At 38.1% G+C, this 27,450-nt stretch overlaps 1 protein-coding gene across 2 annotated transcripts in view; it reads right to left on the bottom strand.

Moving 5' to 3' along the window:
* The window catches only part of upb1 (ureidopropionase, beta), a 120,982-nt gene that overhangs the window by 84,113 nt on the left and 9,419 nt on the right, over nt 1-27,450 (bottom strand). For both annotated transcript variants that reach the window (XM_017466811.3, NM_001200395.1), the window contains 2 exon segments: nt 15,367-15,538; nt 15,106-15,193 (listed from right to left, as the gene is read on the bottom strand). In XM_017466811.3, the coding sequence (XP_017322300.1) occupies nt 15,106-15,193; nt 15,367-15,538 (260 nt within the window).

Raw genomic sequence — 27,450 nt, 5'->3', positions numbered from 1 at the left:
TTGGGAAAAATTCACACCTTTAATATCTGTATACCGTGTTGATATTTCTGTAAAGCTGCTTTGAGACAATGTCTATTGTAAAAAGCGCTATACAAATAAAATTGAATTGAATTGAATTGAATTGAATTGAATTGGTTGACCGGGCCATTCTAACACCTTGATTTTTTTTCTCTGAAACCAATTGAGAGTTTCCTTGCTGTATGCTTTGGCTTGTTATCCTGCTAGAAGGTCCATCCACATCTCATCTTCAATTATATGAAGTCTGCCAGTACCATGCGATGAAAAACAGCCCCACACCATGATGCTTCCACCTCAAAACTTCACTGTTGGTATAGAGGATGATGTGCAGTGCCATTTCTTCTCCAAACATGGTGTGTAGTATGACAGCCAAAAAGTTAAATTTTGCACTCATCTGACCAGACTACACTCTCCAGTATTTCATAGGCTTGTCCAAATGAGTTGTAGCAAACTTTAAACGAGCTTTGACATGCCTTTTCTTTAGTAATGGAGTCTTGCAGGGTGAGCGTGAGCAGTGGAGTGCATGGCCTTTTGTTTTCTCTGTGATGATGGCACCTGCTGCCCCCAAATGTGTCTGGAGCTGTTTCGGAGTCATCCTTGGCGGTTGGGCTACTCTTCTGACAATTCTTCTGACTCCCTGGTCATAAATCTTGCGAGGAGCTCCTGTGCATGGCCGGTTGATGATGAGTGATGTTGCTTCCACTTATGGATAATGGCCCCAATGGTGCTTACTGGAGGATTCAGAAGTTTTGAAATAAGTCTGTATTGATTCCATCAATATGTTTCACAACAATAAGGTTGCGAAGGTCTTGGGAGAGCTCTTTGCTTTTAACCATCATGAGATGTTTCTTGTGTGACACCTTTGTAACGAAAAGCATTTTTATTGACCATCAATTTTACTAACCCAGCTGATATTAATTTGCACAGATAGAAGGTATAATTACTTACGAATTTCAGCTGGTTCCTTGTCTTGCCTTGCTTTTCCTTAGTGTATTCTACTTTTTTCCTGTGTCATTCCTCTTATTACACATAACTTTATTTATAGACTTTAATGTTGTGAATTCTTTATATTTCCAGATTTATTGAGTTAATACTGATGTCTGGTGAAAATTTCATGTGAATAACCTCATTGGAAATATATTTACTGAAAAAAATGTTGACACGTTCAATACTTATTTCTCCCACTGTACATGTTGTATATTATGGAAGAGTGCACCAGTTTTTACTTTAATCAGTGGCTGACAGAAGTGGTAATAGCTGGGACAGTGTTAGAGCTGGCGCCTTATAGCGCCAAAGTCCTGGATTCAGTTCTGAACATGTTTAACTGTATAAAGTTTAACATTACTTTTCCCAAATTTCCTTTTGTGGATCACTAAAGTACATCTAAAGTACACTAAAGTACACTGAAGTTAGTTTCATTTGGGGAGCACTATTTGCACATGTGTGATACAAGCTCATGCTGGCTCTGCAAGGACTAATGCGGCTTATGCGCCTGGTTTTAGAATATTCGTTATTGGTAAGTATTCGTTTTTTTATAGTTAAGAATTGACCTCGCCATCAAAGAACGTGTATATCATAAGTGAAATATGCAAAAGTCTTGAAATAGTTAAGCGAGTTGAATTGTTTCAAGCGTCCCTTAAATTCAGACTCACACAATGTGCAAGTTAGCATTGTCAGTGAGTACTCAGTTCAAATTCTGAAGTTTGATAGCCCAGGGAACAAATGTTAGCAATACAAATTTATTTCTGGCTAGCAAGTTGTCTGAGTCTAAGGAAGTATGCCTCATATTTTGCCCCAGCACCTTTTTCCAACTTGCAAAACTAGCTAGCTAGACAGTCACTTGCCTCATCAACATCAGCGCTGCACACTTTAGCTTAGCCAGTTCTGTGGCATTCCCGCCATTTTATCACCTCACAAACCAAACATAGTAAGATGTTTTGGGTCAGACAAGCTATATTCAGGGTTCGTACAAAGTGCTTGAAGTACTTAAATTTGGCTTTTTGAAATGTATCTAATGGAGCTTAGAAAGTGCTTGAATTATAAAAAGTAAAAAAAATAATAAAAAAATCACTTAAAAACTTTAAAGTGTTCATTTTCAATAGAACATGAATACAATCATTTCTCTCTAAATATGACTCCCCACTGCAGCCCCTCCCCCTCCTCCCACTATTCACTCACTCATTTTGATAGAGGCAGCTATGGCCCACTTTTCAGACTCCTTTAGCAACATTTTTTTCCCCTTAAAAGCACCTAGTCTCAAATCTACAGACAAATCTTTCTCTGCAGATACTCTGTTCAGTGAGTGGTAGAGAGGAGCACCACATTCAGTGTGAGAGAAAAAATAAGAAATACATTCTGTCTCTTCTAACTTTCTCTCATTTTACATGTAAATAGCCAAAATCACAGCATAGCCTTATGTGTCAAATTATGTGTCTTTAACTTATGTGCCTGGTGATTTTGTCAGATGACGTCATGGTTATAAATTAGGATTTTAGCAGTGCAGAGCATCAGGTTGGAAATGGCTTGGAAGTGACTGCTGGTTAACATGAACCATGAATATTGGGCTGTGTTTCAGACACTCTTTCACACTCATTCCGTTGTCTGACAACAGAAACAGAAAAATATGTAAATGAGAACAGCTTTATTGGGAATTCAGCTGTATTAAAATACAGTATGTGAGCACAGAGAGTAGGAAAAAAAGCAAATAGATATAAAGGGGGACACTAGGCAGAATGCAAATACGACGCAATGACGCAATGAATATGCTAATCAGCGTATGACATCATCTAGCAACATTTAGCAGCTTTCCACTGAAAGTTGTTGGCAACAGTGCTCCTGACACACACCTTGACATTATGGTGAAAGATGAAGTAACACCTGGGAAATGCAAATTTAGTCCAGCATGGCTGGGTAAGGTGCCATATAAAAATTGGTTGTGTTTTATTATTTATTTATTTATTTATTTATTTTTACTTTCAAGTACTTGTTTGCACACCTAATATAAATCTTCTCTTTCACAGTTTGATTAACGTCATCAAGTGAATGTGGCAGTAGAAAGAGTCAGAAGAAGAGTCAGAAAGAGTCAGTAGTTGATGAGCTTTCAACTGTTTTATATACACCTAATCCAATGGGCATAGCTACAGGAGGGCCCTTTTGGTACTGCATATAAACATAAAAAGTACTACACATCTCATTTTGGTGTTGCAGAGCCAGATGAGTACATCCTAGAAATATGGAAAAATAGGCTATTTCAATACATTTCTATTTTACAGTCTTTGCAAAATCTGCTTGGTCATAAAGGTGTCCTTGAATATCTTGACATTCGGATAATTGACTCAATTGACTGGTCTCCAGTATTACAAAACCATACTGGAAGCAAAATCTGTTACTTTCCGGAAAAGATTTGAGAATAGCCATTAATCTTTATGCTGACTATTTTAAGTTATGTAACACGCTTGGGACATCTCTGAAAAAGCACAGACCCTGTGGTATGTATTGGGTCTTGGGTAATTTGCCACCAGGTTCCCATTCAACTCTAACCTCAATCTATCTAGCTTTTCCTTGCAAATCTGATGATGTCAAGACCTATGGCTATGGAAAATTGTTGGAGCCTCTTTTGCAAGACTTACAAGTATTAGAACAGCATGGTGTTTTCATTTCTCAGCTTGGTCAATTGGTTAAAGGAACTGTACAGTGTGTAATAGCGGACAACTGTGGAGCCAATGCAATAGGTGGGTTTACATTTATTCATTTAGCAGACACTTTTATACAAAGCGACTTGCAAATGAGGAAATACAAGCAAGGGATTTGTTGAGAGTTTTTCTGGGAGGTTCAATATACAGATTTTGTACTGGACGAAAGTCAGAATTTCAAACTAAGGACGTCGGCTCAGGTGCTTTCCAACTTAGAACCAGAGACCTCCATGATGCTCATGAACAGACAGCACAGGAGAATTCAAGTGTTTGCTGTGGTGTCAAAAAACAATGTGTTTTAACTGAGCACCTTTCACATTGCCATGTCAGCACTGGCTATCCTCCAGATATTGTGCATGATCTCCTTGAGGGTGTTGTTCCAGTTGAACTGGCACATTATATTAGGTTTTTGATCTCCAAAAAGTACTTTAGTCTTCACATACTCAACACATTGATACAGACATTTCCATACAAATGGGGGGACATAACTAATAGCCCACATGCCATTCCACACTTTCACATCTAGCAACACTATAGGTGTCAATGCACAAGAAAATTGGACCTTGCTAAGATCCTTTCATTATTGGGCTAATGTTGCCAGCATGGCAGGTGATCCTAGATCTTAAAGACAAACTGGTTGTAGCCCCTGTTCACACAGATGAGACCATTGCATATCTTTATGCCAAGATTTATGAACACAGACAGTGCTATCTAACTCTTTTCTCATGTCAAGCTCATACCAAAACATCACTATTTAGAGCACTATCTAATTGGTCCTCTAATTGGACTGTGGACAATGAGATTAGAGGCTATGTAAGGCTAACATAGGCTAAGCATGTAGCGTGGTACCTTACTTATGGGGTTTGGGTGCCAGAGAGTCTAAATAACTGTCAAGTATAATTTATAATTTGGACATCACTCATTGTAAAAAAAAATAGTAGGCTACTCAAAATTCTCAAAGTAAGATTATTATTTCCAGTTAATGCAATAAACGTAAGAAAATACAGATCGGTTTTCATTTATAGCAACCGAAATAACCAAAATAAAAAAGTTCCCATACGTGAAATTAATAGGCGAAATAACAAAGAAACAAGCCTCTATTCATAAAAGAAAAATTGCCCACACAAAAGGCAATAAAAAAAAAGTTAACCCCAAAATAATTCTTAACCAAAACAAAACAAAAAAATATTCACTTTAATAGCAGTACTTCAATGGCGGTGATCTCAAACCTGTGATGTGCCTCTGAACCCTCAAAGCTCCGCTCGCTCATTGATTCACCTTGGCAGAATATTCCCGAAGTGTACGCCAGCCTCCTGAATCAATATACACAAGGTTATAATCCACAGTAAGAGTATTCGCCTGGTCCCTGGCAAACGCACACCATCAGTTCCGCCATTCCCACCTGGGCTCTCAGTTCTGCATCCTGCTTCCTCTCACCTAATCACCTGTTCTTTTTATTGCTTCCTGAAGACCACACCCTTCCCTTCATCTTTTTTCTTTCTTCTTCTGTTCTGTTAAGATAGAAAACTCAGCATAATTCTTAGGCTGAGTTTACTTAGATAGTTTATTTATACTGATTATTTCTTTCTTTCTTCTGTTAATTAAAACACCACGCTATGGAACAGACTCTGCCTCTGCTGTGCAGCTATCCGTTACAAGCATATATCCGTCAAGCAGGTTGTTCGTCATACTAATTAATTTAATATAGCTTGTTCGCTAGCCATTAAACACCGTTACGTGGTTGTATATCACACACATTCCTGGAGTGTCAAGAAGTCATCCTTGGAGGTCACAGATGTTTCAGTTATGCCTGTTGATGTCCTTAATGAGAGACTAACATGTACACTGATGCAGAGATACCCAGATGTGACTCAGGTTCATATGGCAAAATATATGTGTTGGTGTAGTATACACAACAGTGAGGGGATGCTTATTGTACATGGATCTTTAGATGAACTACCATAACTTCAATAAGATCCTTAAACTGTGTATTCTTAAGGAGAACTTGTGTTTCCTTGTGAAACCTTTAAGTGCTTGGTATAGGGAGCATTATAGAGGGTTTGATTTGTCTGCCTTACCCACTACAGATGTTGCCCTGATTGAGCTTGCTGACTTGATAGACCCATGATTTATCAAATGGTTGGGGGTTTCCGTATGGTTAGCCCCATATGGTCATCATTGAAGGTTAGTGTAATAATTCTAGTCTAGTCTGTCTGGATGCCAGTGTCTACAGTATTACTTAGGCTCTCTCTTGCCAAATCTCCGATTATATTTTTATTGTGAGTTCAAATAAAAACAAAAACATAAATTGATGGTTTCTTGTTCTCTACTCTGTTTTTGCTCTAGCTTGAAGGTGTTCCATTATGGCAGGTCCTGCTGTTGCTCTTCGAATTATCTTTGGTGATGAGACTGACTCCAGGAAACTTCCCCTGATGTCTGGAATTCCAGTAACTGTGGAACTTCATGTTTTGATAAAGACATTCTTTCAATTGAAAGAGGAGTTCCGGCTGCAATACATGGATGCTGACTTCAAAGAATTTATGAACCTAACTTCAGTATCTGAAATTGAACACAAAAGTACACTGAAGGTAATATGCTTGCCTGCCTTGTCACTTGTGATGCCCCAGATCGATGGGCCCTGCATCACACTGTACCCAGTAAATTCATTTAGTAAGACTGTCACTGAATCAGAGCCACAAACCTCAGTTTCCTCACATGCCTCATCCTGCAGTGATGATGCACAGTATACATCTACTCCTCACTCATCTACAGAAACTCTCTAAGGATTGTCCCCATGGCCCAAAGTTGTGTGATCCTTAAGTTCTCTTACAATGCTGAATTTGAGCTACACATAAAGAATCCAGGGGCACACAGTGGCTTAGTGGTTAGCACGTTCGCCTCACACCTCCAGGGTCTGGGGCTTGAGTCCTGCCCATGGGGCCTTGTAATCTATCTCAATGAAGATCCAGACCCTTTCTTCAAGGAATATGTGGTGAGTGTATTTTTTTTCTCCAAATAATTTTTTTTTATTATATAGCTCTTCTATAAGTCATAATGTGTTGTTTAAATGTCACAATGTCTTACAGATTACATTGAGCAGTGTTTTAGCTGGATGATATGTAGATACAATATATAATGTAACAATTATGTAAACACTCAGCCGGTTGAGATTTGCTAAGTATATATGTGTATATGTGGATATATAAGCAGTAGTGTTGGGTCTTAGTCCACCTTTGTAGAGTTCGAATCGAGACCAAGTCCTTAACCAATCAAGTCCGTGCCTGAGTCCAAAAGGGGACTCAAGTCCGAGTTCTTGATGGCAAAGTCTGAGTCAAGTCCAGCCGAGCCCAGAAAGTAATTAAATTGAAAAAAATTTTTTATTGCAATTGTAAACTCAACACTCAGCTGTTAAATTAATATTCTAACCCTCACAAACCAATGGCGACATAAATGTACCAAAAAATATGACTATTACATACGCCGTTGCCAGTCAATATTTTCATTTCATATCATCGGCACTTCAACTAGTTTCCTACCAAAAAATTATTTCAAAATAAAAAAGGGATATAGAGGTATATGTAGCACTTGCATTATATTACAAAGTGTATAAAAATACAAATATACCTGTTTTGTTATTGTATCACTCTATATTGTGTCCTCCAGTTCAAGTTTACATTTCAATTATTTGATGCCTCTCCCCCACAGTTATATAGACTGAGAGAGAGAGAGAGAGAGAGAGAGAGTGAGTACAGAGTAGAGTTACATTTAGCAGCATGTCATAACAACAAGCTTCATGCTTTATTACTGCTTTTAATCTGGCTATGAAGGACAACAAACTCATTTCTGAGCACAGATCTCTTCTTGTAACTTTTTTTTTTCATTTTAATTCCTAAAATTAAAAATTAAAAACTATCAGCAGGGTTTATAATGTTTACTACATTAAGAAGTACATTTCACATTTTATGTGAAATTCAAGACTGGAATCAACAAATGCTACTGTTAAGGGTGGAAGATTTGACTACAATCTTATTTTACAATAATGATACGTTTTCTCAGGTAGGTCTATCAGTAGTATTCAAGTAAGAAATACAGTACTACGGAAATTGAAAAAGCAATTAAATGTGTTACAACCCGCTATCTTTGGGATAGAAAGGTTTTTTTCTGTGGTGTCATATTTTTGTGTGCAGGTCTGAACTCCCTCACAGAGTTTCCAGGATGCCCTAGCCTGCCTCCCCGGATGACATCACTAATTGACCACCCTATTTAAAGAGGAAAAGGAGTGAGAATGGTTTGGGATGTGTGAGCTAGTGTTAGGAGAGTGTGTTTGGGTTGTGTCGCTTGCCCTTGTGGCTATAAAAATTCTGTGTTCTGACTGCTGTTCTGGTTTTGACTCTTGCCTGGTTCTGATTGTGAGTTTGGTTGTCCCTGTATCTGTTTATGTGTATTCTCTTCACCACTGTATATATGTTTCACTTGGTTTACCAGCAGTAGGGGTGTGGCTGCCATTTTTTTTGGGAGATGGGTCCTTTTGTCTCTGTTTTTGGTTTAGGAAGTTAGGGAAGTATACTTGTATTTTCTTATACTTGTTATTTTCCTTTTAGGTAAGCTAGCTACCTAACAAAGAATTCTTTGTTTATTATTTTGGCCTTGACCCACCCTGAAGTTACGCCTGGTGTTGGTTCTCTGTAGTTATATATGTTTCACAATATACCACAACCTTTTTTGAACAACCCTGTTTGTGTTTGTTATTCCTGGCTCCCTCATTTTAAAGGTCAATTCCATTTGAATTGTGAGCTGGTTACTCTGTGTGGCCTAACCTAGACTGAGCTGTAACAAATGTAAAATAAAATAGACTTCACTGTATAACATATGAAGTGATTCTTATTACATTTACTGAAATTATTCAGTCAAATGAATGAGTGAGTGATTTTCTCTTTGCCTATTGTTGTTTGATTTATATTAATGACAGACAGCAGCTGTTATTAGACTGTTGTCACTTTAAGACCTAAGGCATAGATCCAATATACTGACACACATCCGATTTCTTTCCCAATTGTTTACATTCACTTAAGACCTAACCAACTGTGTTTGCATGAATACTCAGCCAGACCTGCATTTTGACATGATGTGTGTGTATTTATTTGACCGTTCAAGCATAATAAGCCGCTAAAGAGATTTGTTTTAAGTGTGTGTGCACAGAAAGTCCTCTGGTCAGGCAGGGAGACATTCATTAATTGCTTATCTAAATTTTATGTTATTTATTTTGTATCTTTCTTTTCATGTTACAGATGTACTTTCGGAATGTCGGAAACATTTCCGAGTCCAAAATGTCCAAATCCGTGTCAAGTTTGAGTACAACTCGTAGCCAAACTCTAATAAGCATGGCTGTAAAGCAATAGTCCACCCAAAAATGAAAATTCTCTCATCATTTAGGTAAATTATTTGAGTAAATGATGAGAGAATTTTCATTTATGATTGGATTATTCCTTATACTTATGAAATAGGATGTTTTTTTTTTTTAAATATATATATTATTTATTTTTATTTTTTTAAATGGTACTAAGAATTTTATCATAATGACCTTTCAATGTAATGTACTTCACAAGCTTCCAATTGGATTCCATATTGATTCATTTAACCACAACATTAAACCTACCTGCCTAATATTGTGTAGGTCCCCTTCATGCTGCCAAAACAGCACCAACTTCCACCACATTTTCACCACAATTGAACAGACCGGTTATTTGAGTTATCATGGACTCTGTCAGTTCAAACCAGTCTGGCCATTCTCTGTCGACCCCTCTCATCAACAAGGTATTTCCATCAGCAGACCTGCCACTCACTGGAGGACACCATTCTTAGTAAATTTCAGCGAATGTTGTATGTGAAAATCACATTACAAAAATAATAATTACAGGTCCCACAGTGTTATTATAAAAAGGTGAAATTATTATAAAATTATAAACATATTTGGACTGTACAGCACCTGGGGAATAGCTTTAGAAATAAGTGCCTTCCTCAAGAGCACAGTGGCAGCAACTGGGATCTTATCTTGACTTGACCCTTGAACTGAGCTGCAAGTCCACTTATCTAGCATGAAGTTGATCATCTTGAAAGGCTTATTTATATTTCACTTAACATTATTTTTCTGTTTCTGTTATTAATTTTACTTTTGTTTTTAGCAATCACATCCCACCTTGTACTCACTGGGTCAAATTTACCCTTGATTAATTACAATAAAAACATCTGAATTTACCACTTTTTTTTATTATAAATAATTAATTTACTAATTACAGATTTTACTCATTCATATTTTATACATTTGATGTATGCCAAATCAAACAGTCCAAGAAGTCAAGGAAGATGTTAAGTTTCAAGCTGAAAAGTAGAAGTGCAATTATATTTTGATGTAAAATCAAAGTGTTCTGTGTTGTTGTCCAGGCCTCTGCCATTGAGGATGCAGAAAATGACATTGCAAGCACCGTCATGGAGATTTCCACAATCCGAAGAGAAGGTGATTCTAGAAGTTGTGGCAGAGCATTAAGGTTTTGAGCAACCTAGACTGTGTTATCTTGGCATTCATCATGCCGTTCGGTTTCATTTATGCTCTTGAGCTAAGCTTTCCTGACAACCTCAAGTACACCTTCGAGTTTATACAGATGATCATAATGAACGTGGATGGACATGAACTGAATACAAATATCCAGCAGCTTTGCATGAGTTATGCACTTTTTTGGGACACGTACATTATGTTGGGAACTGACGATTGATAAGGATTACTACATAACATTAAAAAAAATAAATCTGTACATCACCACATGGCTCATGGATGATTTCATGTGCAGCCATATTAATGTATTGTTTGCTGAAGCCTTTCAGATTTGTTTTCCTTGTTTCTCAATGATATTTGTTTGCATACATTTATACTGAGTACTTCACATACTGACACGTGTACACACACCTCCTCACGCAAAAAATACAATGTTTTACTATACTGATTATCAGTAAACGAAGACAATAAATGTATTTCTAGTTCTAGTCTGTTTCAAGTTAGTTTCATTTCATTTGTCTCTATATAGGGGGAACAAAATTACAAGGATTTCTACCTAATAATTTATTTTCCAATTAAATGTTTTAGTGTTTGCACGTTCGCCTCACACCTCCAGGGTCCGGGGTGTGTGTGCGGAGTTTGCATGTTCTCCCCGTGCTGCGGGGGTTTCCTCCGGGTACTCCGGTTTCCTCCCCCAGTCCAAAGACATGCATGGTAGGCTGATTGGCGTGTCTAAAGTGTCCGTAGTGTATGAATGGGTGTGTGAGTGTGTATGTGATTGTGCCCTGCGATGGATTGGCACCCTGTCCAGGGTGTACCCCGCCTTGTGCCCGATGCTCCCTGGGATAGGCTCCAGGTTCCCCGTGACCCTGAAAAGGAGTAAGCGGTAGAAGATGGATGGATGGATGGATGTTTTAGTTTGACAAGCATAAATAAATGTTATAAATGTATCCATTTCATTTAAACTCTATTTTACCAACTCAATCACATCTGAAGTTCCAATAGTGTCTGGCAAACTGAAGACGCTTGATTTTGTTTTTGGATTAGAGTAAAGGCTTTTTTCTTGAAACCCTTCCAAACAACTTGTGGTAATGTAGGTGACTTCAGATTGTAGTTTTGGAGACTTTCTGACCCCAAGAAGCAGCTGACTTCTGCAATTCTCCAGCTGTGATCCTTGGAGGTTTTTTAGCCACTCCATCCTCTTCACAGTGCATTGAGACAATATAGACACACTTCCTCTTCCAGGTTGATTCATAACATTTCCAGTTGACTGGAACCTCTTAATTATTGCCCTGATGGTGAAAATGGGCATTTTCAATGCTTGTGCTATTTTCTTATAGCCAGTTCCCATTTTGTGAAGCTCAACAACCTTTTGTCACACATCACAGCTATATTCCTTGGTCTTACCTATTGTTATTGTCACGAATCGTGATGGAGAAGAGATAGGATGGATGCAAGTGCAGGATGAACAGTTGTTTGAACAGAGAGACAGGCAGACAAATCCAAAACGTGATCCAAAACGTAATCCACAAACATGCAAGAGGTCAGGTGATTGGAAAACAGGCATACACGGGGCAAGGCAGGAATCTAGGTCGATAAACAAAACAAGAAACAAACTATGACGAGGGACTGGAAGCGGATAATCCAGCGCGAACTAACTCTAAACATGGACCGTGACTATGACTATGATCCAAACTAAACTAACTCTAAACATGGACCGTGACTATGAATACGCTACGAACTAAACTAACTCTAAAGTATTAATCTTCCGCGTTGTGTGCTGGGAGGCGCGCGGTATATATGCGGACATGATCAGCGTCTAAACCGCTAGCAGCTGAGAGCAATTCAGACCCACGTGAAATCCCAGCCAATGACAGAACAGGGAGGAGACATGACAGAAACATAAACAAAACACACGTGTCCAGATGTCATTACAGTCAACAACGGAAAAGCAGGTGCTCGCGCATTCGCGCTTAGAGCACGCTGTTTCAAGGGAGAATCGTGACAGTTATGAATGACTATGGGAAAATTTCCTGTGTGTTACCTCATATTTATACCCCCATGTAACAGGAAGTCATGGTAGAACAATTTCCTGTTCTTAGTCATCCACGTGTACTGAAAAAATTAAAAATTTTAATGGGAATATACTTCAAATATATTTTTCTCATATGAATTCATAGGGTTCCCAATAATTGTTGCACGCCTATATTTAACAAGCATTTCAAAAATAATAAAACCTGTGTTTTGTTTGTAATTGTTTCATATCCATGAGAGCAGTATTTTGTGAATTTTTTGAACAAAAGAAAAAAAATTACTTGACTCAGATGTGTACATTGGTTCCAAGCAGATGAACCGAGTTCATTAATACAATTTGTTTTCGTAGAACCAACCTGATTTGATCATGTATCTTCAAATCCCTAGAATAAAAGCAAACTCTGTACACTCAGGATCAAACCAAGAACTCTTCCGTTGGGAGGCAGCTATGCTACCCACTACACTACCATATGGCACACAATGTCATTAGATCATGTTAATAGCATATTAATTGATGAAACTCACTCTACATAATTAAAACTAGTAGAATAGATATTTGTTAAATTAAATTTAGTATAAGCAATGAAATCAAGTTTTGATAAAAAACCTAATAATTGTATATAAAATATACATAATGTTTTATAATCAATACGACTGAAAATTCATATTTATAAATATGATTGAAAAGTCAATTGCCAGACCTTAATCCAATTGAGCATGCAGTACAAGCCTGGAAAAGCATCACAAAAGAAGAATGCAACAGTTTGGTGTTTGCTCTGATCAACGGAGGATGTTGTGCCCCTTGCCTGCTCTGATAAGGGTATCACTCCTTATGAACCTTACTGACCTAAGGGCCTCCAGAAATGGAGAGATGATTCAAGACCCCTTCTTGACAGGGAGACACTGAGGGTGGGTGGGGTTCTCATGGAAGTGCTGATAATGGCACTCAACTACACTACCCATCAGCCAACATGTCACATGTTCACGGAGTGCACCACATCACATAATCATGAGCACCTGAATCACATTATTGTCTAATTAGCTCGAATATTTATGTCACATCTTGTATAGCACTCACTGTCTAGCTTTTGTTATTGTCACCTAATTCATGTTATGTTCATGTTCTGTGACCTTGCTTTGCTATGTTTTATCGTCTTTGTGTTTTGTGTGTTTCACTTCAAATAAACCTAATCCTGCACTTGCATGGATCCACCAACACTACTAATTCCTGACACATATTCATATATATATAATTGTTAAATATACATCTTAAATATAAATCGTGAATGTTTAAATAAATATTTTCTAATATGCTAATCGCCCCTGCCTCTTGCAGTGTCTTGGAACACATGGCGGTGGTAGGGTAACAGTAATTCCGGAAATTAGTCTCCGCTATAAAATTTCATATGTATAGATGTAGAAAAGTGGATAGTTGTAGCTAACCTGGCTACTTGACTTGCTAGTGCTACAGGGGCTACCTTTCTGGGTGTTTTTATATTTCATAGCAGAGACGAATTTCAGGATTTACTGGTTGTAGTGATGACATCGCAGTCTCAAACAAGCATACTGAATCAATCTTTGCTACAAATCTGAAAACAGAAATGACCACCCGTTCAGGATCACTAAGTGTCCACGACAGAACAGTTGCAGATTTATGAGTCGAATTCTCAAGTGATGTACACTAATTTGGACATTGTCAAGCACAGACAGACAGACAGACAGATAGATTTATTGATCCACAAGGGGATATGTGAGAAAAGTAAAGTTAAACTTAACACAGTCATCCAAGCTCAGAATCAAACCAGGGACCTTGGCGCTATAAGGCAGCAGTTCTACCAATTCAATTCAATTCAATTCAATACAATTTTATTTGTATAGAACTTTTAACAATGGGCATTGTCACAAAGCAGCTTTACAGAAATATATAAATTCTGGATATAAATTTTAAATTGATAAATTTCTAAATTAAAAATTTGAAAAAAAATATTAAAATGTAAAAAAATGGATGCGCTCATCCATGTTGTACAGCATGTATACTTAATCATTCATTTCAATATCATAAGAAAAATGGTAAATGGTCTGCATTTATATAGAGCCTTTTAACCTTAGCGGTTCTACAAAGCACTTTACACTGTGTCTCATTTATCCATGCACACACACACACACACCAAGGCGCTAGCCTGTCACTGGGAGCAACTTGGGAATGTGGGCCAGGATTCGAACCGCCAACCCTACGATTAGTGGACCTTTTTGGACTTCTGTAGAAAACAGAAATGGTTCTGTACATAGTAAATCAACACTGCAGATCTACACTGTCTGCAGGAAAATTTCCCCTTTGCCATAGCAAATGTTTGTAGTTACCCAGAGTAACTCAGATTGTTTTATGAACGTGCAGAAAGTTGGGTATGAATAGGAATTAGAATTCCACCCAAGGACATCCCTTTGACACTGACCAATCAGCACCACTGAATGAGGAGAGGCAGGAAGCCTCATCACACCTCAGTATAAAGTCCAGAAACTCACAAACATCTGTGATTTGGGCATTATGTATTTACATCCACCTAGAGTCATGTTTTTAACTACAGCATTTAGAATTTTATTTAATATTTACACTGACGAGTCACTATCTACATATAACAGAATTGCATTAAATGTTCCAAAAAGTCTGAGAGAAGAGTATTCACCTTTTAACATTTTAAAAACATTCCAGCCCCAAAACCAGGCATTCCAAGTAGATACTATGTATTGCTTTTACACATTACAAAATACTTTTATCACACTTGTATAAGCAGTGTTTATATAGGTACTTACTCCAGGCTTCTTGTAAGCAGACTATATTAACACCACAAATAGCAGCGACCTCCACTATCTCACCCACTCGCTTGTGCAGAGCTGTAATCTACAAAAACAAAAGTTTAGGCAATCAGTTAATGGTGCAATGGATAAATCCATAATATATTAGAAAGTATGCCAACCATAAGAATCTTAGATGCAAGAATATGACGCTTAAGAGATTAGGTTGCCAGAGTGAGAGAGTGATACTAAAATATGATTAGGCTACATCTGTCTTACTTGGTCAAGTACAGGAGCATCAGTGGGAAGAATGATCTTGTTCTGGATGAGTCCCACCCGCACAACTCTAGGTGCCCTGAGCTGCTCTGGTGCTGCCTCAAAGGCATAACCCTGCAGATCAAAATCCCTCTCCAATGCTGCATCCAGTGCAGTCTGGGGTAGGATAATTTTCCTGTGAATAATTAATGCTTTATAAATATGGTAAATTCATAAATGAAAAAAAAACGATAACACATAGGACTTCAAACTCAATTACAATGTCAGTTTGATTATATCACATTAATCTCAGCAACAGATCTTTAAATGACTTTTGTAAACTCAAGCAATTTGAGTGTGTTTCTTTGTTCATGTATTATCTGATAAGTAATTCACACAGAAGCTGAAATTGATGGGTTCTCAATGCTTTCTTGTCTTTTCCTTTCATGGCATTTCCAGGTACTCTCTCACACACACAACTGTGGTTATCACCCAAGACTCTGATAAAGTTTTATAGCAAAAGTCCATCAAGAATCAAACATAACATAACCTACATTATACAATATGAGGTAGTGGTCCATTAGATCTTAGATTAGATTCAAACTGAATTAACAGAATTGAGTCTTTATGGCATTTTTGCGGCAGTTATTTGTGTTATTTAAAATGTTTGAAGTAAAATTTTATTTTATTCTTTTATTTTATTCTTAAAAACAATCATTTCATTTGAGTAAATCTAAATTGAGTGACTACTGAGTGAATGTAATCTAATGCAAATAAACTGTTTTTAAATGAAGACCTGCTACTGCAGCATCCATCATTTTGTGATTTACCATGCAAGAGCTCAATGACAAAGGTAAGAAAGCTCATTCTATTTCTATGTAGAACATTCACATTTTGCTAATCAGACCAAGAAATATCTTTTAAGATTAGATTTAAATTAACTAGCTACTATACATAGCTAGCTAGCTAATATACTGAAAGCTTGTTCAAAGGTGCTGTTGAAATAAATGTTAGTTTTAGGGTATATTTGTATATTTAGGGTATATTTCTACCCATCCCCATAATTTAATTGACTTTAATGAGCAATATTTGGAACTATTGCATCTTTGGACATTTCTCATTTGAACTTAAGTGGTTAATTTAAACTTCGCAAGCCAGCTAACATTTTTGCTTTGTGATTGCCATTAGATAGTTAGTTACTAGAAATTGCTTCAGTTCATTGATATTAGATGCCGCCACAGCATCTCAATGAGGTTTAGGTCTGGACATTAACTTGGCCATTCCAACACCTTGATTTTTTTGCTTCCTGGATGAGTAGTTGCTGTGCTCTTGGAGGAATTTTGGAAGGTCGGCCACTTCTTTGAAGGTTCACTACTGTGCAGAGTTTTTCCATTTGGAGATAATGGAGATAACACTGTGGTTCTTTGGAGTCTCAGAGCATTTGAAATATCTTTGTAACTCTTTGCAGACTGATGTATTTCAATCACCTTCTTCCTCATCATCTCTGGAATTTCTTTCAACTTTGGTATAGTGTGTTACTGGGTAAGACCTTTTAACCAACTTCATGCTGTTGAGAAAGTTCTATATAAGTGATGATTTGATTGAACAGGGTTTTCACAGCCCTGTACATATTTACTACACATACTACTACTATCTAATTGAATTTTTTATACTGCTGCTTCATATGCTTTTTATACTCTCCTAGGTCTATGACTACAGTGTGTCACAATATGAAGGCACAGACAGAAGCAAATGCAGGTATGGCAGTTTAATAAAACAACAACAAGTCCAAAGGATAAGGCCAAAGTCAATAAACATGAACAGGCAGAGGTCAAGCGATCAGGCAAGTAGTACAAACAGGGCAGTGCAAAGAGATGAGGTCATAAACCTAAGCAAAGTCAAAAAACAAGAATAAACAGACACGGTACGAAGGCTTGGTATAGCCAGAGACAAAACGCAATGAGGGTTCTCTTAACAAGAGTACTGTGTGTGTGAGATTGGAAACGGTTGTCTCTGATTAGGGATGGTGAATGTGTCCGTGTGTGTGTGTGTGTTTGGGAAGTGTACTTGTTGTCGGCCATGTTTGTAAATCGTGGTGCATTTTGGGAAATGGAGTTGCTGGGTTGCAGTGGTAAGACACAGTGGACTGTTCAGACATTACAACTTACGGAGCCCCTAAAGGGACATGGTGGTGGAAAAAATTTGGGATGGAAGAAAAAAAATTCAAAACTTTTGCCCCCCCCCCCGTGCTGCTCGTTCTGACTTAAAGGGCCAGTACACCGTTGAAGGATTTCAATGAAGAGGAGTTGTAAAAATGGTATATATTGCTATATATTGCACAGAAAATATATTTGTAGAGTAGTATATTTCATATGTAGTTAATGTTAATATGAGTTAATATCATTAAAAAAAAGGTTTATATTAGGCCTATATATTACCAGTTTGATGTTCAGTGAAGTAGAAATGCTTTTGTTTGTGGTGAGTGAATGTGAAGCGTATCAGGAGGCTTTTTTTAGAATTCAGACAATTAATCATGTTAATATGAATTAATAACATTCAATAAGTTAAGAAATCTTACTTTAATCTTCAGAATTTAATTAATGTGTTAATGTTAATTTGAGTAATGTATTTTCTGTTTATGAGACCAGTTACTATGAAACAACTTGTTGAAATGGAGAGAATAAAGTTTTTATTTGCATTTTTTTCAGAATTGTGGAATTAATTATTGTTAATTTAAAAGAAGGCCTAAAAGGCAGAACTATCGGTATCGGCCGATATCACTCTGAATAATCAGTTATCGGTATCGGCTGAGAAATTTTGTATCGGTGCATCTCTAATATTAATAAATAAATAAATAAATAAATAAATAGATATACATATACACACACACACACACACACACACACGCACACATATATATATATATATATATAGTCATGTGAAAAAATAACTTTTTGACATATTTGCACAAACATTTGATATACAAACCCACAAGGAAAATTAGCTTTTTCAATCATTTATTCAACAGAAATATCAATAGATGTGATATTCTTCTGTGGAAAAAGTAAGCACACTCTTGGCCTAAGCTAGTATTTCCCCTTTTAGCAGAAATAACTTCTTGTACGCGTTTTGCATAATTGTCCATCAGTCTCTGACATCAGCTTCCTGGAATTTTTGACCACTCTTCCAGCCAATATTCTTTCAGTTGCAAGATGTTTAAGGGTTTTCTTGCATGTGCTGCCCGTTTCAAATCCCCCCACAATATTTCAATGGGATTTAAATCCAGGCTTTGAATAGGCCATTCCATAACCCTCCATTTCTTCTTTTTGAGCCATTCCTTGGTGGATTTGCTAGTGTGTTTAGGATCATTATAATGTTGAAAGGTCCAGTTTTGGTTTAACTTCAACTTTTGGCTAGATGGCCTCTCATTATCTTCAAGCAATCTTTAATATGATGCAGAATTCATAGTTGAATCAATGAATGCAAGCTGTCCAGTTCCTGAGTCAGTGAAACAACCCCAAACCATAACAACGTGCTTCACAGTTGGTATGAGATGCTTCTCCTGAAAAGCTGTATTTGTTCTGCGCCAAACATGCCTGTTGTTGCAGTGACCAAATTACTCTATATCTGATTCGTCTGTTCAGATCACATTATATCAAAAGGCCTGGTCTTTGCTTATATGCTCATTGACAAACTGTAGTCTTGCAAAGGCTTTTTTCTGGCACGCCTCCCATGCAAGTCAAATTTGAGCAATCTCTTTCTGATTGTAGAAGCATGCACTTTGACACCAGACGTACTAGCAGATCCTGTGATTAAATTTTGGGGTTCTTGGAGACTTTTTTTTTTTTTTTGCATCAAACAGTCTGCTCTTGGTCCGATTTTGTTGGGACAGCCAATCTTGGACAAATTGGCAGTCTTTAAAATCCTTACAGTGGAATAATGTATTTCAAATAATTTGGAGATCTATTTAAATCTCTTGCCAGACTCATAAGCATCCACAATGTTTTTGTCTGAAGGCCTTATAGATCTCTTTAGATCTTGTCATGATGACACGACACACCTCAAGAACAAAGAGAACTAGATATAAGATATAATAACGATATAAATGGACACTAGATATAAGAGGGGTATAAATAATACAATGTTCCACCTGCACTCCCTAAGCAGGTTCTAATCACTGGCACCCAATCTTGGAGACCTGATTCTAATTATATGGATTTGAAGGTGTGATAAATGTATGGATGTACTTACTTTTTCCATGTGACTGTAGTTTTTTTTTGTTATTTAAATTCTGAAAATTCTGCAAAGTGTATCAACTTTATTAATAGGCACTATTTCAAAGAGGATCAAATGTTTGCTTGTCCAAATATGTAAGAAATAATGAATTAAAAAAACAAACATTTTCCATGGGGTGTACAAATTTTTTCAGATGACTATATGTCACCGTATGTGTGTGTGCGTGTGTACGTACATATGTATGTATGTAAGTATATTATATATATATATATATATATATATATATATATATATATATATATATATATATATATATATATATATATATATATATATATATATATATATATATATATATATATATATACACACATACATACATACATACATACATACATATACATATACACACACACACACACACACACACACACACACAGTATCTCACAAAAGTGAGTACACCCCTCACATTTTGGTAAATATTTGATTATATCTTTTCATGTGACAACACTGAAGAAATGACACTTTGCTACAATGTAAAGTAGTGAGTGTACAGCTTTTATAACAGTGTAAATTTGCTGTCCCCTAAAAATAACTCAACACACAGCCATTAATGTCTAAACCGCTGGCAACAAAAGTGAGTACACCCCTAAGTGAAAATGTAAAAATTGGGCCCAAAGTGTCAATATTTTGTGTGGCCACCATTATTTTTCAGCACTGCCTTAACCCATTTTCACCGAGGCCCACATCAGCATAATGGTTGCCCTCGATGTGCCACATTATCAGTATGAATGTAACAAAATGCAATGTCATTTAAAATAAATTAAACTGCACCTTATTATAGTGTTAAATAACTGTTACTGTATTTATGATGTATTCAACTTACATATATTACATATCCATTTGCACAGATGTAAAAATAAATGTTCAGTTTGAAACCCACATAACTTGAATCAGTGTTCAAACTATATAAGCAAATAAAGAAAAATATTATAAACAAGTTATGATATTAACCCTTAACTTCATTCAGAACTTTTTTCAACACAGTTAAGTGGGGGGGAGAACTATGGCACAACCAAAATGTATTACAGAAGTAGCATTTTACAAAAAGAACAACAACAATGAGGTGATGCTGCCTGTCCTTGAACACATCAAGTAGATCCATCCTCACCCTGAGACACCATCTCACACACATCCTCATTCATAGATCATGTTCTGGAAATAAACACAAAACAAAATGCAAGCACAATCATTAAATTGTACACATTCTACTGTTCTTAGTCTTGGTTTAAATGCATTCTATTTTAATTCAGGTTTTTAAAAATGCTTACCTATGTTTTCTGGCCGGATGTCTGACACCGTTTTCCCCTGGCCAGATTGTCAATGTCTGGTTTTAGGTCTTGTGCTGAGGCAATCCGCAAAACAGCGTGGAGGTTGTCATCGGTAATGCGTGATCTGTGCTTGGTCTTGTTTAAATTCATTATTGAAAACATCTGTTCGCACAGATCGGTGCTCCCAAACTTGGACATTATACGAGCAGCATGAAGTCGGAGCTGTGGCATCAAACCACGGGGCAGTTGACGGTAAAACTCCTCGATTGCAGCATCCTGGAACTTGGCTCTTAGGCCACTATCGGTCTGAAGCTCAATTAACTCCGTCTGAAGGTTATGGGGCGCACTGCAGACGTCGGCGGTAAAAGGATTGGCAAAGATGTCAAAACCTGAGTGCTGCGCTTTAAAGTCAGAGAAGCCCCGATCAAACTCATTTATTAACCGATTCAGTTTGGTAGTCAACCGAGCACATGAAAAAAGCACCAGGAACTGAGGCTGAGATGATCTGACAAATAGGAAAGTGGGCGAGATTGTCTTGCTCCACCTGACACTTCCAGAGGTTGAGTTTATGCTGGAAAGCTGTGATCATGTCGGACATCTGTGTGATGACTTGTTTACGTCCCTGCAGTTTCTGATTCAGCTGAGCCAGATGCTCGGTTAAGTCAAATAACACAGCCAGTTTGGATCTGATAGTTCAGACTCAGTCACCTTACTTCTGTATGGTACGGCATATCTCCATGCTCTGAGCCCCCCTCCTGCAAGAACAGCTGGAACTGGCGGTGATTCATGCCATGCGCCCGAATAAAGTTCACTGTTTTCATGACCGTGGTCATAATATCATCCAGCTCCAGAACCTTTCCACACAGAGCTTCTTGATGGATAATACAGTGATACGTATTCAGGGACGTGTGACAGTTACTTTTTTTGCAATTTCTCCCTCATTAGTCCAACCAAGCCTGTTTTTCCTCCACACATCGCAGGTGCACCATCTGTAGTTAGTCCCACCAACTTTTCCCACGGCAATTTATTTTTACTTACGGACTTCTCCACTGCATCAAAAATGTCCCGGCCCGTTGTGGTCCCATTCATGGCAGCTACATCCAAGAGCTCCTCAGTGACAGAGAGGTCTGGCTTCATGCCTCTAATAAAAATGGATAGATGCGCTGTATCCATGTTGTCTGTGCTTTCATCCACAGCTAATGAAAAAGCTAGACAGCTGCATTGCTAAATTTCCCACTAATTCCTTAACTCGGTCCTTGATGGTGTTTCTTGACAAACTGACATTTTGAAAAGTCTGTATCTGGTCGGGACACACCTGCTCACACACCTTTAGCATGCACTGCTTCAAAAATGCCTCCTCTGAAAAAGACTTTGAAACTCAGGCGATTTCTTCCGCCACAATAAAACTAGGTTTCACTGCTGCATCATTTTTAGCTGTAGCTTTTGTGAGCACATTCTGCTGCGACTGCAGTTTGCCTTTTAATTCTGCTGCAATTCAAATGCTGCAAATGCTAAATTTACCATACTTAGCTCCGTGTTTGGTGTCAAAATGCTGACCTAGATTGTAATCTTTCACGACTGACACCACCTCATAACACACAAGACATACTGGTTTTTCACTTTGAATACAAACATGTATTCGTTCTCCCATCGTTCGTGAAACTGCCTTCCTTGTGCATCAATTTTTCTGTTCTTGGACATGTTGAGTTTAATTAGTGGAGATTTCTCAGTTTCAAATCGCCTTGATGTGACTTCGTTGCAGATGTAGTATATGTGGCCCTCAGTATGATTTTTTTCGGAAAGGCCTACACTACCCATAATCCTCGACCACTGACGATTTTTGTCACGCCCCTGGGTATCTGATACTGACACAAAAGGGACCCTTCCACGTCTCTATGAAACGCTCTTGGTTCTCAATTGACTCCAATGTAAACCCGTCCGCGGCGGTAAGAGACCCTTAGAGCAGAGGCTACAGCCGTCCATTCACTCAAATAATAACCTGATCACGGCAATATATGATGCTATCAGACACCTAGGGGCTTGACAAATCGTCGGTATTTTACGAGTTGGGAATGAGAAAATGACGCGGTGGGCCACATTTGGCCCGGGGCCTTGAGTTTGACACGTGCTCAATAGGGTTTAGGTCTGGAGACATGCTTGGCCAGTCCATCACCTTCACCCTCAGCTTCTTTAGCAAGGCAAAAGTCATTATCATGCTGGAATACTGCCCTGCAACCCAGTCTCAGAAGGGAGGGGACCATGTTCTGCTTCAATATGTCACAGTACATGTTGGCATTCATGGTTCCCTCAATGAACTGTAGCTCCCCAGTGCCGGCAGCACTCATGCAGCCCCAGACAATGACACTCCCACCACCATGCTTGACTGTAGGCAAGACACACTTGTCTTTGTACTCCTCACCTGGTTGCCGCCACACACGCTTGACACCATCTGAACCAAATAAGTTTACCTTGGTCTCATCAGACCACAGGACATGGTTCCAGTAATCCATGTCCTTAGTCTGCTTGTCTTCAGCAAACTGTTTGTGGGCTTTCTTGTGCATCATCTTTAGAAGAGGCTTCCTTCTGGGCCGACAGCCATGCAGACCAATTTGATGCAGTGTGTGGCATATGGTCTGAGCACTGACAGGCTGACCCCCACCTCTTCGACCTCTGCAGCAATGCTGGCAGCACTCATACGTCTATTTCCCAAAGACAACCTCAGGATATGACGCTGAGCACGTGCACTCAACTTCTTTGGTCGACCATGGCAAGGCTTGTTCTGAGTGGAACCTGCCTTGTTAAACCGCTGTATGGTCTTGGCCACCGTGCTGCAGCTCAGTGTAGGGGTCTTGGCAATCTTCTTATAGCCTATGCCATCTTTATGTAGAGCAACAATTCTTTTTTTCAGATCCTCAGAGAGTTCTTTGCCATGAGGTGCCATTTTGAACTTCCAGTGACCAGTATGAGGGAGTGTGAGAGCGATGACACAAAATTTAACACACCTGCTCCCCATTCACACCTGAGACCTTGTAACACTAACAAGTCACATGACACCGGGAAGGGAAAATGGCTAATTGGGCCCAATTTGGACATTTTCACTTAGGGGTGTACTCACTTTTGTTGCCAGCGGTTTAGACATTAATGGCTGTGTGTTGAGTTATTTTGAGGGGACAGCAAATTTACACTGTTACACAAGCTGTCCACTCACTACTTTACATTGTAGAACAGTGTCATTTCTTCAGTGTTGTCGCATGAAAAGATATAATCAAATAATTACAAAAATGTGAGGGGTGTACTCACTTTTGTGAGATACTGTGTATGTATGTATGTATGTATTATATATATATATATATATATATATATATATATATATATATACATATATTTATTTCAGTGCTTGTTATGTTGCTTATATATGGTTTCATGTGTGTTTTTTAGTTCTGGTACATTGTCATGTGTTCATAGTGTGTTTTGTTTTGATTATGATTAAACCTTAAATCTGCACTTGAATCAGTCTTCGCCTCCCTAACCTGTCAATAATAGTACAGCAATATTAGATCAACGATTAGAATGTTTCTCTCCACTTAGAGACACCGAACTAATTTCATTAAGTTCTTCATCAAAAACATCAGCAGCGAAGATTTCATGGATTTTTTCATTGGTAAAGTTGAAAATATTAGGAAACCCTGTAGATGATAATGTAGCAATATCAGATCAATGATTAGAATGTTTTACTCCCCTTAGAGAGACTGAACTAGCTACATTAATCTCTTCAGCGAAATCATCAACTTGCATACTAGATCCTTTACCTACATGTTTCTTTAAACAGATTTGTTCTGGAGTAATTGAACCCCTTCTAAATATAATAAATTCTTCCCTTAGCACTGGCTATGTATCTAAATCATTTAAATTAGCAGTTATCAAACCCCTGATTAAAAAACCTGACCTCGACCCCTGTGAGTTGTCCAGCTAGAGGCCAATATCAAATCTCTCCTTTGATTTCCAAGGTCTCAGAAAAGGTTGTAGCACAGCAGCTATGCTTGTACCTACATAGGAATAATATTCGTGAAATGTATCAGTCAGGATTTAGACTTCATCATAGCACAGAGACAGCACAGGTTAAAGTGGTAAATGACCTACTACTGGCCTCTGATCAGGGTTGTGTCTCCTTACTTTTGTTGCTTGACCTTAGTGCAGCTTTTGATACCACTGATCATACTATTCTCCTTGGTAGACTAGAAAACGTTGTTGGCATTAAGGGAATGGTCCTCTCCTGGCTCAGGTCTCATTTGACTGATAGCTATCAGTTCGTAGATGTAAATGGTGACTTCTCTATGCATTCTGAGGTAAACTTTAGTGTTCTGCAAGGTTCTGTTTTAGGCCCACTGCTCTTTTCTTTATATATGCTACCTCTGGGTCAAATTATTCGTAAACAATTAGCTTCCACTGTTATGCTGGTGACACAGCTGTATGTTTCAGCAAAGCAAGATTACAGACACCAGCTTAATAAAGTTGAGGAATGTGTAAAGGACATTAGACACTGGATGCTTATTAACTTCCTCTTACTTAATTCTGACAAGACAGAAGTACCTATACTAGAAGTATATAGCTAGAAGTAAGCTTTCTGATTACATAGTAACTCTGGATGGACTTTCCGTTTCGTCATGTGCAGCAGTAAAAGACCTTGGTGTGATTATTGACTCATTTGACACTCATGTAGATAATATTACTAGGATAGCCTTCATTCACCTCAGAAATATTGCTAAGATAAGAAATATAATGTCACTACACGATGCAGAAAAAAATAGTTCATGCTTTCATCACCTCTAGGTTGGATTATTGTTATGCCTTACTGTATGGATGTTCCAGTAGATGCATAAACAAGCTCCAGCAAGAGTCCTTACTAGAACCAGAAGATATGTCCACATCACCTCTTATCCACACTGCATTGGTTCCCAGTAAAATTTGCATTCTTCATAAAATACTACTATTGACCTATAAAGCACTGAATAGTCTTGTGCCACAGTACCTGAGCAAACTTTTGGACTTTTATCATCTGCCACGCCTACTTCGATCAAAGGGTGCAGGCTATTTGTTGGTACCTTGAATACTGAAGGCTACAGCAGGGGGTAGAGCTTTCTCTTACAAAGCCCCACAGTTATAGAACAGCCTTCCAATTAGTGTTCAGGACTCAGACATTCTCTCAGTGTTTAAGTCCAGGCTGAAAACATATTTGTTTAGTCAAACTTTTTGTGAACAGTTTTTTTCTTAGGTAAAGGAGCAGGTTTAGAGGGCTCACAGGCATAGAGTGTTGTGGTGAATTGGGTTGTTTGGATGCTTTTGCCCCCCCACACTTTCACGTGTTCACCCAGGTTTGTTGATGCTGGAGTGGTTTATGTCCCAGGGCACCCTCATGTCCGTGTTACCTTCTGGCTCTCCCTTTTAGTTATGCTGTCATAGTTAGTTTTGCCGAAGTGCCTGTTTGCACTCACGCAAAGTACATTGTCCTTAACCATTATGGGGCAATAAGCATACCTAATAATCTCTCCCTCTCCCTTTCTGTCAAGCTACACATGATACTCCTGAGACACCAGTGATCCTGATCCCTTCTGCTCTCCGGACCTGCCTGATCCATCCTGATGCCCTACTTCTGGTTGGAAGTCACATGCTGCTGCTGAGGATGGCCCCACATGGTGCAGTCTAAAGATCATTGAGATGGTACCACTTAAAAACCATAAAGGCTTTGGACCTCAACTCATATGAACAGTTATGCTATGATAGCTTTAGAACTGCAATTGAGGAAAACAGTTTTACACTCAAGTCTCCTCAGTGAACACTGGAGAAGTTCAACAAAACAGACCTCATGTAAAAACTGTAATGAATTTGACCATGTAGTATTAGCACATTTATAGAAGGGATTTACTTATTTATAATCGCACTATCCATTGTTACCCAGATGAGGATGGTCTAGTTCCTCTCAAGGTTTCTTCCTCATATCATCTCAGTGAGTTTTTCTTTGCCACTGTCGCTTTTGGCTTGCTCATTAGGGATAAATTCATACATTTAAAATCTATATCCTGAATTTATATATTTCTGTGAAGCTGCTTTTGGACAATGATCATTGTTAAAAGTGCTATATAAATAAAACTGAATTGAATTATTTACACCCCTCTCATATCTAGTGTCTGATGTTCCCTTTGTTATTGAGGTGTGTGGGGTCATCATGTTAAGTTGCAACGAGTTCTGTAAGGCCTTCAGAAAAAAAGGTTGTGGATGCATATGAGTCTGGCAAGGGATTTAAAAAGACCTCCAAATTATTTGAAATATAGAGCAGACCGTCTGATGCAAAAAGAAGTCCCCAAGAACCCCGCAATTTCATCACAGGATCTAGGGCTGCACAATTATGGCCAAAATGATAATCACGATTATTTTGATCAATATTGAGATCCCGATTATTTATCACGATTATTCATTGATTTTAGGAACAACATATTTTTATTGCACTTTCACATTTAAATAAACAAACCACTGCTTTCACCTC

The sequence above is a fragment of the Ictalurus punctatus genome, chromosome 5 (genome assembly GCF_001660625.3).
Source record: "Ictalurus punctatus breed USDA103 chromosome 5, Coco_2.0, whole genome shotgun sequence".
Classification (NCBI taxonomy): Eukaryota; Metazoa; Chordata; class Actinopteri; order Siluriformes; family Ictaluridae; genus Ictalurus; species Ictalurus punctatus.
Note: the sequence above shows the minus strand (reverse complement) of the source record. Positions and strands in the feature narration are given on the sequence as shown.